The 18,142-nt window shown below is 44.2% G+C and overlaps 2 protein-coding genes across 4 annotated transcripts in view; one reads left to right on the top strand and one right to left on the bottom strand.

Annotated features, from left to right (window-relative positions):
• LOC135216191 (sialin-like) overlaps positions 1-18,142 on the top strand; it is a 380,051-nt gene that overhangs the window by 40,920 nt on the left and 320,989 nt on the right. The window lies entirely within an intron of this gene.
• LOC135216192 (sialin-like) overlaps positions 1-18,142 on the bottom strand; it is a 178,799-nt gene that overhangs the window by 48,978 nt on the left and 111,679 nt on the right. The window contains exon 6 of the mRNA XM_064251330.1: positions 8,246-8,333. Coding sequence (XP_064107400.1) covers positions 8,246-8,333 — 88 coding nt within the window. The remainder of the gene's footprint in view (positions 1-8,245; positions 8,334-18,142) is intronic.

Raw genomic sequence — 18,142 nt, 5'->3', positions numbered from 1 at the left:
TCATTAGAATCCTTTTGGAAATTAATTTGTGTTCTTCCATTGTCCAAGCTTGGTATTTTCTCTGGTACTATTTCACGGAACGACACGGCCGAGCCCAGAAAAGGGATTTTGACGTAGGAAAAATCTATTTCTGGGCGAAGGGTCCGTGTCGCCCAGTGAAATCCCACCCTTGTCTTTCCACCCCCAACTGTGCACCAAGCTTGGATGCTATATGCAGATATGACATCACAGTCGCTAGCTACACGGTAGCAGGTAGTGAGCTGTAGGTTGGCTCCCCTATTCTTGAGGTTTTTTTGATGTAGGAGAGGCTAATTGGAGAAGGACCCGTGGTAGTGGTTTCACTCGCCCCAGAAAACCATACCGACATCTTTTAATAAAGGTGAGCGAGCCAGAATATTCTGGCATTTCCAATTTAGCGGTTCTCTGGTATTATAACAATATTTCATACATTCAACTTACCTGTCAGATATACATAGCTATCGACTCCGTCGTCCCCGACAGAAAATTCGAATTTCGCGGCACACGCTACAAGGTAGGTCAGGTGATCTACCGGCCTGCCGCTGGGTGGCAGGACTAGGAACCATCCCCGTTTTCTAATCAGATTCTCTCTGTCGCTGGGCAATGTAAACATATGTTTACTTTCCCTCCTGATTTGATTTTCGTGTTTCAATCGCCTCGATCTTCTGGGCCGACTTTTACAAGGGAATACTGGATCGGTGGTTTTGGGGCATACGTTTTTAATAACTTTTTAATAACTTTTAATGAATTAACTTTGAAGTTTTCAAAGAATAGAGGATGTGTAACTACCGAAGTTTTCGGTAGACAATTACATAGTTTTGTTGCAAGAAAGGGAAATAAATAAATTTATTTATTCATTGATAAAGTGTAATAAATGTTAGAATTTGATTGAGGAAAATAAGGTAACTTCCTATTTGAGGAAGTCAGAAAAACATAGAACTAGATATGCTTTCTTTAGAAGCTTTAATAGCCCTCGTTCTGACAAGCAGTTAGAATATTAACATACTAGTAGTGTTGTTTCCTCATCACCTTCTTACTTCACAGAAACTACAAATTCATTTGCATTTGAAGATAAAGGAATGTAGCTCAAGATACGAGCTATTATAAGGTAAGAAGTGATTATAGTGTTCCCCATTGCAATAGAGGGTGCGTCTTGATCGGCTCTGTCTCGCTCCCAGGCCTAGACCTCTTCCAAGCTCCCTGGCCCGGAGGAGGAAAGAAAAGTCGAAAGCCGTACGGAGGTTATGGAGAACCCCCACCGATCAGGCGTCCCCTCGGCAGGTTCTGTAGGACGTCCCAGACTGCCAGGGCTAGCCATTGGAAAGGCATCCTAATTCAATGTGTTATTATTATTATCGTCTTGACGAATAAGGAAAAGAAACATTCAACGGCGTAGATTAAATGAAGATGCAAGATAATCTCGTCTGGCTATCGGAACCTCAGAAGAGACGGAGAAAGGAAGACATCATTCGATATAGTGCGGTAGAGGCATTGCCCTATCCGGGTTCGTCCCCCGTACAGCTGGACGGGGGGGGCTCTATCCCATGGGGGTTTGAAAATAGTTATTTCAATAAATTCCTCATCGGTACGTGTATATGAAAATATATCAATTCTGAGAAAAACGAATTAGATATTAAAGAATATTTGTTGATCGAATGAATTATATGGATCTCGTTAGTGATTACACATATATTTAATCAACTTTTAAGCTTCTAGCTCCTCGGGCATGAAGCTCCGACCAAGGCGCAAAGCGCCTGAACGAGGCGCAAAGCACCTGAAGAGCCTGAATAGAGGCGGCAAAGCGCCTGAAGCACTATGAACCAGGATCGTCATCGGAAATGGAAGTCCTTCTCATCATTCAGAAGAAAGGGAGGGCTATGGATGAGAATGGAAGTATTGTCAAATTCTAAGCAAGAACAAGTGTACTAGAGATCGGAACCTTCCGCGCACGGATCCTTCTGCACAAGCGGAACCTTCCAGAAGGCGGAAGATTCCAGATTCGAATCGCCTTCCAGGCTCTTGGAATTTTCCAAGAAGGAATATTTTTCCAAATGTGCAGAACATTTCACATAAGCGGAATTTGACAATAACTCGGAACCTTCCGCACAAGCGGAAACTTCCAGACGTACAGAACTTTCCAGGCGAGGATCGCCTTTCAGACGCTCGGAACTTTCCAAGCGGAAATCTTTTTCTGGATAAAGCGATCATTCCGAACGCGGAACTTTCCAGGCGCGCGGAACCTTCCCGCACAAGAAAAACTACAAGCGCGATACGTCTGCTAGGATCCAGGAGTATTCTGATCACGATACTCCTCCTAGGCGCCAGGAGTATTCGGAAGGCGATAAATCCTGCCCAGATGCCAGGAGTGTTCCGATCACGATACTCCTCCCAGGCGCCAGGAGTATTCGGAACGCGATACTCCTACCCAGGCACCAGAGTATTCCGAGCACGATACTCTTCCAGGGCGCCAGGAGTATTCAGAACGTGATACTCCTACCAGGCGCCAGGAGTATTCCGATCACGATACTCCTCTAGGAAAGTGATACTTCTGCCAGGCGCCAGGAGTATTCCGAGCGCGATACTCCTCCCAAGCGCCAGGAGTATTCTAGGCAAGATACTCCTGCTTAGCGCCAGGCTCTTTCTCCTACAAGAAGAGCCTGACATCCACCAAGAGTCCTCCAGCGAAAGGTAAAGACATTCGCAGGCTTCTCCTGATAGGGACGGGAGTTGTCGCACAGGCGACCGTCGCCCTTGTCAGGATAGTCTTAATGCAATAAAGGCAAGAGCAAGTTCGACTTTTTCCTGGCAGGGACTCAAGATGTAGCAGGATGCCGTAGCTTGTCAGGTTAAAGTCGGTACTGCTAAAAGCCCTCACCTTTCCTCGAAAGGAAGCGCTCTCCTTCAGTTGCTCAATCTTCTCCCAACTTGAGGAATGGAAGATAGAGCAGAATTGTGAGAATTAGTTCAGTAGTAAGTGAATATTAAAATCATCCTCCTTCTAAAAAATAATGCAACCAACCATTTTCAGAAAGAGGGGCAATCGTTTGGAAGTTGAACAAGATTCGTACGAGCTCTCATTCATTGATTAGAGGCTCTTCCAGATAAGAAAGGCGTAATATACGGACTTATCTCCAAGGTAATAAAAGCTGGAGAGATTCTCTTCGATCCTCGGTTGTCATTTGCGATCTCTTTCGACTAATACTCATTCGGGTTTATTGACGAAAAAACGAAGAGAGTAAGATTTCCATTCTTTCTCTGCATGTCGGAGAGGAAAGAATGTCGTAGAAGACTTATTGTATACGACTACTGAATAACAAGTCATATACGCATACCATAGTTGCCTTTCTGGTTCGCTACGGAATTATCTATATCCTTACAGGATTTTCCTAGTAAGGACTTCGCTTAAAAGGTTTGTTTCGGCAATACCTACTCAGCTTCGGTATTTAACAAAGGTTTTGGCGTAAATTTGCATTATTGAGAGGCTTTTTCTTAGGCTCGAGAATAATTTTATTATATCCCTTCATTGAAGGGAGTAACTGGCAACTCAGAATGAATGCAGCCAGGCAGTGAGCGAGACGGATTTGTAAGTTGTAACGCCAATTCAGTACCATCCGGTTCTCGGTCGTGAGTGGTTGGTTACATCTTTCTCCCCTAAGGGATCGAATGGTTCACCGTATATTCCCCCTACAATCAGGGACTTAACCACGAATTGAGGGGATTTTTATGCAAACATGAATAACATAGTATTCGTTTTGCTAAGGATCTCTCTCTGCCTCGGCTAGGAAAGAATGTAGTGGAAAAATTCACCTTAAGATAACGTTACGGTTAAGCCTATGCACACACCGTGGTTAATTACAGTATTCCTACTATCCTTACAAGAGTTTCCTAGATGAATGCTGTTTACCACAATGTAACGGTATTATAAAGGATTTTAATTCAGCAGAGCACGATTTAACCTATTTGGAAACAGACACGGAACGTAACGATCCTTACCAGGTTCGATGCGGGATTTTGCACGTCCGTGAGAACCTTTTTGATCGACGATAATAACTGTTAACGTATGTTTAACATTTATTGGAAAGACCCTGCGGAAAGATTCACAGATCTCTTCGTAAGGCAGAAGATGAACGAGCTTCTTATAGATTGCTTCCTTTTCCTCGAAACAAGAGAGGTAGCAAGATACGCCAACTTCAATTTCAAATAGGGGAATAAACTTTAGTCTTTTTTCCCCCTAGTTAATATATATTCTTAACAGATATTAAAATAAATGGGCGTCAAAGGAAGAAGATGAATGCATCATTTTGGCAATAAAAAGGTTGGATTCACAGAGGTCCACGTTCTTCTTTCAGCATGTGTCAGAAGGTTTTTCTAAGAGTAGAGATTTTATCGGAATCTATTATAAATATTGGACCTAAAAAACCTATTAACTCTGAGTCTGTCTGCGTGCAGACTGACCAGAAGTAAATATGAATGAGAGGATTTTTCAAGGGAAGCTTGATAATTCCTTTAAATATGTTAAAGACATAGAGTTGCTGCAGATCGTGCTAGATGGAAAGGGGAAACTGTCCTCTCCGATACCTCTGTGAACCACATAATGGTTTTCTTCCCTTTCAGAGGGAAGAATCACCTTGGTATTTTATGCTATCAATGAACACAGTAAAAAAGATATACTCTGTCTAGACAAAGAATATTAGAGATAGTAGAGAATTAAGATCTTCGGATCTTATACAATACCTCTATCGTAAGAGTAAGAGATCTTATACTTAGAATGGGATCCTAATTTGGGCCTCAGATTCCGTGTTCCGACAAGATGGAACTGCTCCTAATCAAATGTTTCTCTTGGTCCTAAACGATCAAAAGGACAAGTGAAATTTTGGGCTTTAGAATCTGGAATCAAATTCTATGAAGACTCGGCAATGGGTTCTGGCCAGCATAGTATGTTTGGCAAAAGAACTAAAGCCTTTATTCCTGGATCAACGCTTTCAGATAGAGGTTTCGTTGTCCGGGTGGTAATGTAGTGACATTGTCATCTACAGAAGAAGACAAGGTTTAAACGTTTACTGACAGAGTCTTTTGGAACGCGATGAGGGCTCAAACTACTTCCCAAAAGGTTCAGAGAGATACATTCAAGAGCTAGAAATCAGGAGTCCTACCAGTTTCAGCTCAGAATCTCTTTAAAAAAATTCCAAGCTCCTTCCCTTCCTTCGGGCGGGCAAGGATAGGGAAGCTTCTGCAACGAGAAAACTCATCAACATGTAGGAGGAGAACTCGTTAGCAACGGAAGTATTCAATAAGGATCCTCCTCGGAGGAAGACTTGTCTCTCGGACTTTTGAGATTTCCTATCGTCTACTGGATGTAGCTGACTAAATTTTGATGAATGTGCAGGAGCAATTAGCGTCTTTGGTAGGAGTACTTTCTAAAGAGCCTACTCGTAAAAAGGATGACAGGCTTCCGATTAAGAGATCCAAATACCGATCTCCTGTCGGGCGCGACGAACCCTACAGGGAGTTGTCGCACAAGCGGCCATCTCTGGGGGGAGCGATGCGTTAGGCAGGCGAGACGTGGGTGGGGAAGGAAGTAACTCCTGCCAAGCGTCTGGCGCCAACTAGGAGCCAGGCGCCAAGTAGGCGCAAAGAGCCTGACTTTACTGTAGATCGTTCTAGGCCCAGATCTTCATCCAAGCAACAAGAGCCAACTGGAGAAGAGAGAACTCCTGATAGGAGTTATAGCGCCCGCTAAGCGCAATATACTGCCATTCGAAAAGGCGTCATTCCATGAGCGATACTCCTACCAAGCCACAGGAGTATTCGGAACTAGATGCGCCTTCCATAGGTCAGGAGTATTCGGGAAGAGATACTCCTGCCAGGCGCCTTGAGTACTCTGACCTCGATACTCCTCCCAGGAGCCAGGAGTATTCTAGACTTTTTACTCTACCAGGCGCCAGGAGTATTCGAAGCGCGATGTGCCTACCAAGCGCCAGGAGTATTCTGAGCTTAATACTCCTAACAGGCGCCAGGAGTATTTGGAGCGAGATGCGCCTTCCAGACGGCAGGAGTATTCGAAGAGTGTTACGACTGTCAGGCGCCAGGAGTATTCCAAACAGGCGCAAGCCAGGCCGCTAGGCTTCATCCAGATGAGATCCAGTTCAAAGAAAGTCCTAGTCTTCTTTGAAACAATGGTGATCTCTAAAGCACTTCATAAGTGACTTGATGATACCTTCAAAACAGCTGAGAATTTAAAAGCTCATGAAGTGCGAGCTTTTGCAAATTCTTGTTCTTTCGTAACAATATGTCAGGAAGACATATTAGCTTTAACATATGAGAGATGCAACTATGTGTTGACTGCTCATTACACGAAGGACTTCAAGTTAACCTACGAGAGATCCTTCTCTCTTGGTTTATAACGTATCAGCGGATACGTTGCGTGGGATAAGGAGCCGACACTGATCCTTTAATAATGAGTTGAATTTATTTTAACTCAGTGATTTTTTTTTTTTGAGGTTTGAAAGGAGTTTGGGGGATAACTCTTTTTCAATTTTTTAGCGCGAACCCCTCATGTTAGGAACAGGTGATCGGGATCGGTGTTGCGCTCCTTAGTTATGCCAATAGGCATAGGCATGTTGTCATATAAGCGGATTAGCACCCATTGACAAATGCCAATTAGGCTCGACCGAGTAAGTGGATAAGACCCCATCGGTAGACCCACAAGAACTCTTGGCACAGATCACTATCTTGCTAAGGCTCTTGAGACGAAGCAGACTCCTATGCAATAGCTAGGAAGTCAACCCTTCGTCTAGAAACACAGAGGAACCAAGGTCTATATACCTACAACATATGTTGTTTACCTGTCTAGTCAGTAGTTAGCTGTCTCTTGCCCTCCACCAAAGGGTGTCAATCAGCTATGTATATATCTGACAGGTAAGTTGAATGTATGAAAATGATATTGTTATGATACAATAAGTTTCATACATACTTACCTGGCAGATATATACAATTGAAGACCACCCAGCCTCCCCGCAGGAGACAGTGGAAGAGAGAAATCTGATTAGAAAACGGGATGGTTCCTAGTCCTGCCCCAACCAGCGGCAGGGCCGGTAGATCACCTGACCTACCTGTAGCGTGTGCCGCGAAATTCGAATTTCTGTCGGGGATGACGGAGTCGATAGCTAGTGATATATCTGCCAGGTAAGTATGTATGAAACTTTATTGTATCATAACAATATCATTTTCACCTTAAAAATAGTGCTAAAGGAACCTATTTCACTAGGCGACATGGACTCTTCGCCCAGAAATAGATTTCTCCTACGTCAAAATCCTTTTTTTTTTGTATCCAGAACCACGTTTTACATGTAAATTGCCTAATTCGTTCCAAACCCTAAAAAAAACTCCACAGTAAATTATCTAATAAAGCTAAATTGACCAATAAACAATGAAATAAAACAATTTGGACCATTCAATACCTAACCTATCCGTTATTGTACTTGTAAATAAAATGTATTAGTGTACAGGGTACAAGAAATACTGTACATACATATGTAGTAAAATGTGGAACCTTACCTTTCGAGTGGGGCGATGTCTGAAAGTGGCGACAGAGGAGGAGGACAAACAGCAGAAAACATGAACACTTAACTTACGGAACACATTAAAAAATGGCATAAAACATCAATGCTAAACTTTACAAAACACATTAACAAATGGCAGAAAACATTAATACTTCTTGATTATAGCCATACTTAGAGTAAAATAGGCCAAGCAGTGCTTTTTTAGATCTATAGAAATAATTAGAACTGCATGATAGTCAGAGTTCAGCCAGCTTATAGTGTGTGGCAAATCTGGGAGGAGTAATAATATAGTTAGCTGTTTGGTCTACTAAGTTTTCCAATGTGAGTATATTTTCTTCTGTAGCTGACAAATACATCACTTTGAATATTTTGTTGTGGTGCATAAGATTTATTTTTTGGAGCTCCGGTATCAGTTTTTACAGGTGGTAGCAATTACTTCTGATGAAATACAAAGTTTTTACAATTAACATAATGTTCTAGAGTAATCACAGCATTATTGCATAAACTGTTATTTCTACATTTTACTAATATTGTTATTGGGTTATAAAAGTACCTTATGAACTTTAAATGGGCATGATGTGAAAAGGTTACTACTATAAATGAGTGCCTCCTCCAGACAGCTAAAAGAAAATTATTAAAATGATTAAAGACCTTCAAAAACCAACCAAAGTATACTAAGCCAATAAATCTGGGTCGCTCCAATGGAGGAATCCACTGTGTAAGACAGGCATGCATGGATGGCCAAGATGCACCCTGTTGAGAAAAAAAAAAAAAAAAAAAAAAAAGAGATGAGAAAGGTTACAGATCAGAATCTTGTGGTATGAGTTGTTAAGAAAAGGTAAAGAACAAATTATGACATAGTAATTGTGACAGAAAATTTTCAGGTAGCGGGAAACCCAAACTTGAGTAACTAAAGTCCAGGAGACAAGCGTTATATTTCTAATTGACCACTAGTCATGAAATTATTTTTTAAGTCTTGCTTAAATGATAAAATTTGCTCAAAGGGAACATAGAGTAAGTAATGTACAAGTAATAACTGGATTATCCACCTTCATATTCTCCACAGCTCGACATTATCTGTATGTAACTGGCCCTCATTTTTATTTAGTTTATATAAATATTGAAACGTTAAAAACCGCACTCTGATGGTTGGCAGTGCTGAGTGTGTTGTTTAAAGAAGTGTTGGTAACACTGCTTGTACTCATAAGCAGGCTGAGAGAGGGTTGAGGAGCAGGCTGGGAAAAGTTTCCAGGTTGGGAGGGCTGGGCATGATGGGAGAGGAGCAGTTGGCAACACTGTGTGGGAGAGAGAAATGTTAGAACTACTAATGTTGCTCACATAAATAAGTGTGGTGAGGAAGGTTGGGGGTGGGGGCAGTGTTCAGGCCAGGGAAGTAGTTTCCTGCATGGGAAGCAGGTGGGAATGTCATGCAGGATGGGAGGTGAAGGTAGACACGTGTTTGACTTCTATAGAGCTTTTACCCTTTTTTTCCTACACCGAATACAAACCCTCCGTCCTTTACTTAGGATAGATTGCAGCTCAGCTGAACTACCAGCTAATACATTCTTTTATAAACCGAGGTAGTAACTGCTGGGCCGGTAGTTACCTGCCTGGCGGTCAGGATCCGCCTCCCCACCAGCTCACTGAGTTGTCACTTTGATTACAGCCAGCAGCGAGGAAAGACCTCTCTTGTTTGCTTTCCCTGTCTTGTTGAAATTATTCATAACATTCTTTTTTTCTGTCTAGCTGAATGCGAGTATGTCTGACAATATGGTTATGTGTTCCTGCCCTGGTGTCCCGGGCCGTAGGTGTGGGACTTTCATGAGCAGGATTGTTAGAGACCCTCACTCCCTTTGTCCTTCTTGCAGGGGTATTCTTGTACATCGGAATCCCCCTGTGAGGAGTGCTGTACCTGGTTGCTTGCCCAGTGGGTTGAGTATCACCGGTGGCGAAGTAAGAAGAAAAGGGATTCTTCACCTTCGAGTTCTTCCTCGAAAACCAAACAACCGAGACCTTCTGCTTCCTCGTCGCGGACTCGTCCTTTGGGACCTTTGGCGCCTCACTCCTCCAGGAGTGAAGTGCATAAGAGTGACAATTCAACTCCTGGCCAGTCTTTGAAAGAGTAAGACTTGCCCGTTTCCCCTGGTGAAACAGGAAGGCCTGGCCCTTTTAAGGATGAGCCTTGTTTTTCAGTATATGTTGACGACACCCTTCGTGTTTTGTGGCCTTTGTTGGGACTTCCTGGCCTGCCGTCAAAGGAGAGACTTTTGTCAGCACTCTCCTCTTGGGCTGCTTCTTCCTCCTTAATCTCCTCGGAGGAGTCAGCCTCATCCTTCCTTGCTGTTAAGGAAGACGCCCTTCCCTCTCTGGTGTAGCCCCCAGAGCCCTCCCCTGTGGAGGCTCTTTTCGATGATGATCAGCTTCGCCTTGTCCCTGGACGAGGTCCTTGGACTCCTCCTGACATGCCTTCTTCGAGAGCCAGCAGGGACTCTCAAAGAAATAGTCAAGACTTCTCTCAGAGACATGCTGATGTGCACTCTCCTTTAAGAACTACCAGACCTTCATGCATAAACCCCTCGTCTTTGTGTGATGTTATGGCATGCACAAAGGAGCCTTCATTGGATTTACACTCCTCATCAATGCGCGATGCTATGGCACGGGCACTGGAGCCTTAGCTAATTGAATGCTCCCCTGCAGTGCATGATGCTTCTGCACACACATAGGAGCCTTTATTGCAGAGAGGTCGCAGAGACACTCTCTCTCCCTTTCAGGGACAATGCGCCCCCCCCTTCTACACTGATGCATGTGGCAATACAGCAAGAACTACTTCCTGGTGCGCACCATTCATTTGTGCGCCGTGTTATTCCTGGACAGCATGCTCTGACATCATGTGTGATTGCGTATGCATCCTTTAGTAAGTGCTCACCGAGACATACTACTGCCTGTGTGCGCCAATGTGTGTCACCAGAGTGTTTTTCTAAACACTCCAGCAGGCGCTCTCGGTCTCCAGTATCATGCCCCAGACGCGCTCCTTCTTCTGAATGCTCTTCTTCATCTACACATGCAACAAGACATGCAATTTCACCTGTAGAGCGTCAACACTTTCCAGTGCGTTCTGATGCGCGCGACTCTAGGTGTTCTCCCTCATGCAATATGCGCGCCATTCACCTGCACTTGCTTACGCGTGTTCAGAACCTGTGTGCATGCCTGCACCAACATGCACTCTTGCTCCTGCAGATACACATGCACCTGTAAAACCTTTTTCCTCTGTTTTTTGCAATGTTTCGACACGGAAAGCAGAGACATCTGAGTTGGAGTACCTCCCCTCGGAACTTCCATTATCTGCTCCTCCTCCGAAGGTCCAATCTCCACCTCGGGATCCTCGTAAAGCTGCAACCCAGCCTTCCAAAAGGCAGCCATATAGGCTTATACCATTGATCAGAGGTTATGGTTCCCGACTTTCCCTCTAGAACAAGGCTGCAAATGGGCTCCTTCTCCTTCATATGACCTTCAGGCTAGAGGTGCTGTGGAAGCGAAGGCATCCCATGACTCCTCCTTACGAGTCCAGACCTCCAACTCTAGAGGTCCCAATCTCCACGGGCTTGTTTCCTTGTAGAGAAGTATCATATCTCGCCCATCGAGTAGGAACACAGCCAAGATCCTCCTGACAGGGCTCCAACAGTGCTTGCGGAGAGGGCTCCATCTCCCCTCTCTCCTCCAGCTTTGCCAGAAGCAGACAGGCGTCCGCCAACTACACCTTCTCGCAAGGGCTCCCCTCGAGTAGGTTCCTTGATGTGGTGAGGGGGTAAGGGATCCTGCCTTCACTTGTGTGAAGGCCGGATCCTGACGGAACGCTTACAAAATTTTGGTGTTAACTGGTTTGGACATTTCCATTTTCATCTAATTCAACTATTAAGGTGAGTCTGAGAAGGGATCGTGGGTTGGGAAGGGTTTGCATTTTAAGCTAATAGTGGGAGTTGTGGTGGTTGAGTCACCATCTGATATGGTTTGGACCTGAGAGTTAGTAATTGGATTTTCCCATTACTATCTTGAGGGTGGAACCATCTCCAGGGATTGGCCCATTTGAATCCAGGGGGCCTGGTGTTTTGGGGATGGGACTCTTGGCTCTTATCCGGAAGCCCACCAATACGTTTGGGGTGGGGAGTTGATTCCCATGAGTGGGGGCAGAACTCCCAGCAGGCAGATTGGCTTATACCTGGGCCACCGCAAACGTTTTGGTGCTATCCTGAAAGGGTAGGGTATGGGGTGGACCATTGGGAGTCAACTCTCACTAGTGCCATTAGTGGAGAATGTGAATACCTAATTTCTTGATATAACCAAGTAGTAATACTTGTATGAATATACAACTGTGTGCATGAGTATATGTATGTATGTTTGTACACACTCATATATGTGTGTATGCAAGAGCATAAGTGTGTGAGTGTGGATGAATTTTTTTTTTCTTTTTTTAACCAAATATGGTTTCGGACTATGTACTTATGTCCCCCAGGAAACTGGACTCACTGGCACCGTTGACGACTTCTAGTTCAAACAAAGACAGACCATTCTTTAAACCTCCCAGATACCAATAATAGTAGAGTAAAGCTTTTGAAAGTTATACACATGAAAAATATTCCACTTCAGTGTAACTATGACAATATCTCGACCTCTTTGAATATGTTTGGTAGTATAGCTGAGATTCGTATAAATTTTCATGACAGAAGGAAAATGGGAAGCTTGGGTAACATTTGATAAACATGAAGATGCTTTTAAAGCAACCTGTAATTTTGATACTTTGAAAATATGCCACTTATTAGTTAAAGGAGCCTTGACCGATAAAGCCCCAAGAAACTTTGGCAAAATAAGAGTCCCCCAACCTCCTAAATTGCTGGCAGTAAAAGCGAAGGAGGAGAATTTCAACTATTATGAGTTTAGTAGGTACTATCAGCAAAAAGTATGTCATAATGAGTGGTGATATTACTAGATTTGGTAAGAGCTCTGTGCTACTTCATGCAAAATCTAAAACTCAGTCTCAGATGCTAATAATGATGAAAGTTGAAAACAATATCCTAGAGAAAATTAGTCCTCACCTAAATTTTAACTATGGAAGAGGTGTTGTTTTTGATGAGACTTGTACGAGTTTACCAAAGCAGAAAATTTAGGTGTGTCCACCAACTGTATGGAAAGTGAAAAAAGGTCCTAAATGGCAATATGATGATTTTTACTTTTGAAGACAGTAATGTACCATCTCATATAATAATAGAAAATGAAAGAGTGCGAGTTAGACCGTTTTATCTAAAAGCACTACAGTGTTTTAATCGTTTTAAATTTGGACATCCATCGAAAGTTTGTAAAAATAATAAGATGTGGGATAATTGCTCTGCCCTAGAACATGGCCCACGCTCAGATATACCTAAATGTATTAATTGTCAGTTAGACCACAAATCAGTTGATAAAATATGTGAAGAATTTAGGCTTGAAATAGCAGCAGTTAATAAAGCATATACAGAGCATATCAATATTGGACAGGACATGCAAAACGACTCTTGGGAAGAGCCAAGAGTTATTCTAAAGCTCATACTACCACAAGGGCTCCACTTCAGTCCTTACTCCTTCCTCATCCTCATTGAAGGATGCCTCTGCCCCTTTGGTCCAACATTCCACCACTAGGGCTGCACTGCAATCTGCTGATCCTTCCTCTTCCTCAATGAAGGATGCTTCTACTCCTGTGGCCCAACATTCTGGGCCAAGTGCTCAGCCTAGTAAGGTCAGAGCACAGACGACCAAGAAACAGACATGAAAAACATTCCATGTAATAAACCGGATATATCCCTCAAACCTCCCTCTACTCCTTTTGTATTATCTGAGGCAGAATCTGTGCCTGATTTAATGGAGTTAGAGGAAAAAACAAATGAAGAGAGCAAGAACACCCTCATCCTCTCCTCCATTAACTCCAACAAAGGATAAAATCAAAGTCAATGAGCAAGCTGGCGAAGAAAAACACTTGTTATCCAAAACTTACAAGCAAAGTTTCCCATCCACTAAACATTCAAAAATGACCTTGAATAGAGGACTACCCTCCAATCCAAAACTTACGAGCAAAGTTTCCCATCCACTATGCATTAAAAAATGACCTTGAATAGAGGACTACCCTCCAAAACATAGGCACCCTCTTCAATTTTACAATGGAATTGTCAGGGGCTTCGTGCAAAATATGAGGAACTTAGTCTTATTCTGTGAATATTCCCTTATTGCTGTATGTTTACAAGAAATAATGCTTGATGTCCACACACCCTTTCCAAGAGACTATATATCATATAGAACACAATATAATTTGGAAGTGGGAAGACATGGAGGTTGCCTTATATACGTTTGCAAGGATCTTCCTCATTTTCCAATCCCACTAAATACACCTTTACAGGCTGTTGCGGTCCAAATCCACTCAAGACGAAAATACACACTCTGTTCCCTTTATCTTCCACCAGGCAATCCCATCACTCAAGAAGAGCTAACTGGTTTACTTCATCAGCTTCCGTGGCCATTTTTGGGGAGATGTGACATCAAATCAAAAGGAATATTATAGCTTCCATAATAGAAAAAGAAGATTTAGGACTTTTGAATAATTGAGAACCCACTCATTATCATATCCAGACAGGTACAGTCTCATGCTTATACCTTACAATATCTAGTTCACTTGCACAATGGATTTCAGATGGAATATGAATGATGATTGGCAAAGCAGTGACCATGTTCCCATAATAATAAATTCCAATGATGACCCACCAGTTCAAAGATCTCCATGGTGGAATATTGAAAAAGCAGATTGGAATAAATTTAAAGGGCTGAGCAAAATAGAAAGTGATGCAAATGACTTCCCAACAGCAAATGATGCAATCGATTTATTAAATGAGACATTCCATACAGCAGGCGTACATTCTATACCAAAAACTATAGGTCTTTTTAGGCGATACCCAGTGCCGTGGTGGTCTGAAGAGCTCACACTGTTACACCGAGTCACAAGAACATCACTTACGCGCTATCGTAGACACTGAACCATAGCAAATATGATAATATATAAACAGAATAGAGCTCGTTTTCGAAAGGCAATGAAAACTGCCAGAAGGCAGTCATGGGCATCATTTGTATCCTCCACTAATTGCCGAACACCTATTTGCAGTATATGGAAGAAAATAAGAAAGATTGCTGGGAAATTTACTCCCAGTACTTAAAGTTAATAACAATCTCATCACCAACGCAATAGATGTAAGTGATAAACTCGCCGATCATTTTGCTCAAGTTTAAAAAAAAAATCTGATAGTTCCCCTGGATATCAATATAGAAGAAGAGAAGAACAACTGCCATTAGACTTTTCCATATAATATACCCTTTACTGAAAGGGAATTTGAAGCTGCCCTAGCCAGCAGCACTGACACTGCCCCTGGTCCGGATGAAATTCCCTATGAAATGTTTAGGCATATTTCAAAAAATTCAAAGCTCTTTATAAGTATAATTAATAGATTATGGCATGAAAGTAGTTACCCAGCCTTATAGGAATTGGCTTTTGTTTTACATTTTGTTAAACAAGGTACAGACCCTTTTTCAGTTGCTAGCTATTGACCAATAGCACTAATTTGCTGTTTGTTCATGAAACTTACCTGACAGATATATATATAGCTGTATTCTCCGAAGTCCGACAGAATTTCAAAACTTACAACACATGCAGTGGGAGGTCAGGTGGTTAGTACCCATTCCTGCCGCTGGGAGGCGGGTATCAGGAACCATTCCCATTTTCTATTCAGATTTTCTCTGTCGCCAGTGCTGTCAACACCTGTTTTCGGTTCCTCCGTCTTAGGATTTTGTAAACTTCATTGCCGCTCAAGTATTCTGATTGTCTTTTGGTTTATTGACTTGGATTTGTGGCTAGGCATACGCTATCGTGGATTGATTTGAATTTGGCTTTGACTGTTCTTTGGATAAGATGTCTGGATCTAGTTCTGCTAGTTTCAGAGTGTGTTGTGTGCAAGGGTGTAAGGTGAGGCTACCGAAAGCTTCGGTAGATCCTCACTCGGTATGCACGAGGTGTAGGGGGCATGTATGTTTGTTGGATGATTGATGTAAGGAGTGTGAGAGTTTGCCTGATTCTGAATGGAAGACGTATGATTCGCATGTACGCAAGTTAGAGCGTGACAGTATCAGGGTAGTGATATGTCACCTGCTAACCCTTCTGTAGACTTTGTTTTACTTAACCCTGTGGTGTTGCCTTCGGGCCCTGGGGTTGTGTCTGCGGAAGGTAATGCCCTTTTTTGTTATTATGGATTCCATCCGTAACTTGGAATCTAAAGTGCTCGCTCTCCAATCTAGTGTTGTGAAGTGTGGTGATAGTGTTAGTGCCCCTAGTGTTGTGGAGGGGGCGTCAGATCGGCCCTATAATGCCTCTAGGTCTAGACCTCTGTCGGACTCCCAGGACAAAGGGAGTGGGCAAGTCGAAAGCCGAAGGAAGTGTTACGGGGACTCCCTACCGATCTGGCGTCCCTTCGGCAGGACCTGATGACGCTTCCCAGGCTGCCAAGGATCGTGTGCATGCACGAATCCTTAAGGATTGCTTCTCGTCCTCCGAGGCATCCTCCCCGCGCAGGGGTTGGAGCTCTCGGAAGGACTCTCGCCCTCTCAAGAGAAGCTTTAGAGAGTAGGACGCCTCACGTCCTCTTTCTTGATCTGCGTTGCAGTCGTCGCCTGAATGTTTTGACGCCTTTCCACTGCAGAAGAGGACCAGGACGTCATCGGAGGATGATGCTTTTGAGCGCCCCAGTCGCTCTAAGGTTGTTCCTGTGAGAAGGAAAAAGGTGTCCCCTCACCCCTCGTCTTCTCACAGGATCAGCCCTTCTCCTGATCGGGAATCTTCTCCTTCTAAGAAGATTCTCCTTGATATGCAGCAGCAGTTGGCCTCGTTTTTTGCCAAGAGGGAGGCAGAGTTGCGTCGCCGCAGGAAGGATTCGAGGCTGCCTATCAAGAGGTCCAGGCAGTCCCCCTCTCCTTCTCCTCGTTCGTCGCCCTCTTCTGCTTCATCGCCTTCTAGATCTTGTTTACCTCCTCAGCGCTTATCTAGAAGTGTCGAGGAGCGTCATGCAGGATGCTCTCTAGACCGTAAGGCTCGTCTTGGCGACAATCGCCGTACTTCTTGCCATGACGCTCCTTGCGCTCTTCTTCATGACGCTTGGCGTGCTGCTCACCAGGACGCCTCTCAGGCTGCTCGCTATGACGCTTCTGTTGCTACTGTGTCTCGTCAGGACGCTCGTCAGGACGCTTTTCAGGATGCTCGTCAAGATACTCACCAAGACGCTCTTCAGGACGCTCGGCAGGACGCCCCTTTCGCTGATCATCGGAAAGCTTCAGAGTATGCCGTCAAGGATCCCCGGCCTTGTTCTACGGACCCTTCGTCGGATAGGAGACACCTTTTGCGAGTGGGGCCTCAAGGTTTAATTGCTTCATGGTCTTTTAAGGACTTCTGTTGCTCCCGTGGATGAGGGAGAGTCTTCGGGTGAGTCACAGCCTGCGGATGAAGAGGAACCTGCTTCGTCATCATCATCGGAAGGAAGGAAACATGCTCGGTGAGGGAATGGATGAGTCTGCTGGGGACCATTTCCTCGCTGGAGAAGTTTGTTTCCCTGGGGAGACTGCACCTCAGAACACTCCAGTTTTTCCTGGCGGAGAACTGGAAAAACAAGGAAAATCTGGAAGTGACTCTGAACATCTTTCAGTCGGTCAAGGATCGCCTAAGGTGGTGGCACGATCCCGTAAAGCTGGCAGAAGGCGTTTCTCTCCGCCTTCTGAGCCCCAACCTAGTGTTGTTTTCCGACGCATCCACTGCGGGTTGGGGAGCAACACTGGGAAAGGAAGAAGTGTCAGGCATCTGGAGAGGGGAACAGATGTCCTGGCACATAAATCTAAAAGAATTGGGAGCAATTCGGTTGGCTCTCCAGTTCTTCGAAGAACGAGTCTTTGGCCGAGTTGTCCAGATCAACTCGGACAATACCACAGCTCTCGTGTATGTCAAGAAGCAGGGAGAAACACACTCTCGGTCCCTGTTCGAGTTAGCAAGAGAAATCCTGCTTTGGGCACAGGCACGGAACATAATGATCCTCACGAGGGGTTCGTTGCAGGAGTTCAGAACGTCCGTGCGGATCTTCCCAGTCGACGGCAGCAACTGCTTACGACCAAGTGGACTCTTCACCTAGAAGTATGTCACGAGTTGTGGAGGCTATGGGACGTCCCTTGGTAGATCTCTTCGCAACATCGAAGACGAAGAGGCTTCCTCTATACTGCTCCCCTGTTCTCGATCCGGGGCAGTAGCGATAGACGCCATCCTATGGGAATTGGACGGGGGTGGACGTTTACGCCTTTCCCCCGTTCAAGCTCTTGGGAGAAGTGATCAGGAAGTTTGCGGCGTCAGAGGGAGCGAAGATGACGCTGATCACCCCGTTTTGGCCTTCGAGCGACTGGTTCACAGAGGTCATGTCCTTTCTAGTGGACTTCCCAAGGACCCTGCCCGGGAGAGTCGATCT

The sequence above is a fragment of the Macrobrachium nipponense genome, chromosome 6 (assembly GCF_015104395.2).
Source record: "Macrobrachium nipponense isolate FS-2020 chromosome 6, ASM1510439v2, whole genome shotgun sequence".
NCBI classification, from domain to species: Eukaryota; Metazoa; Arthropoda; class Malacostraca; order Decapoda; family Palaemonidae; genus Macrobrachium; species Macrobrachium nipponense.
The sequence above is the reverse complement of the archived record's forward strand: the minus strand, read 5'-3'. Positions and strand labels throughout refer to the sequence as shown.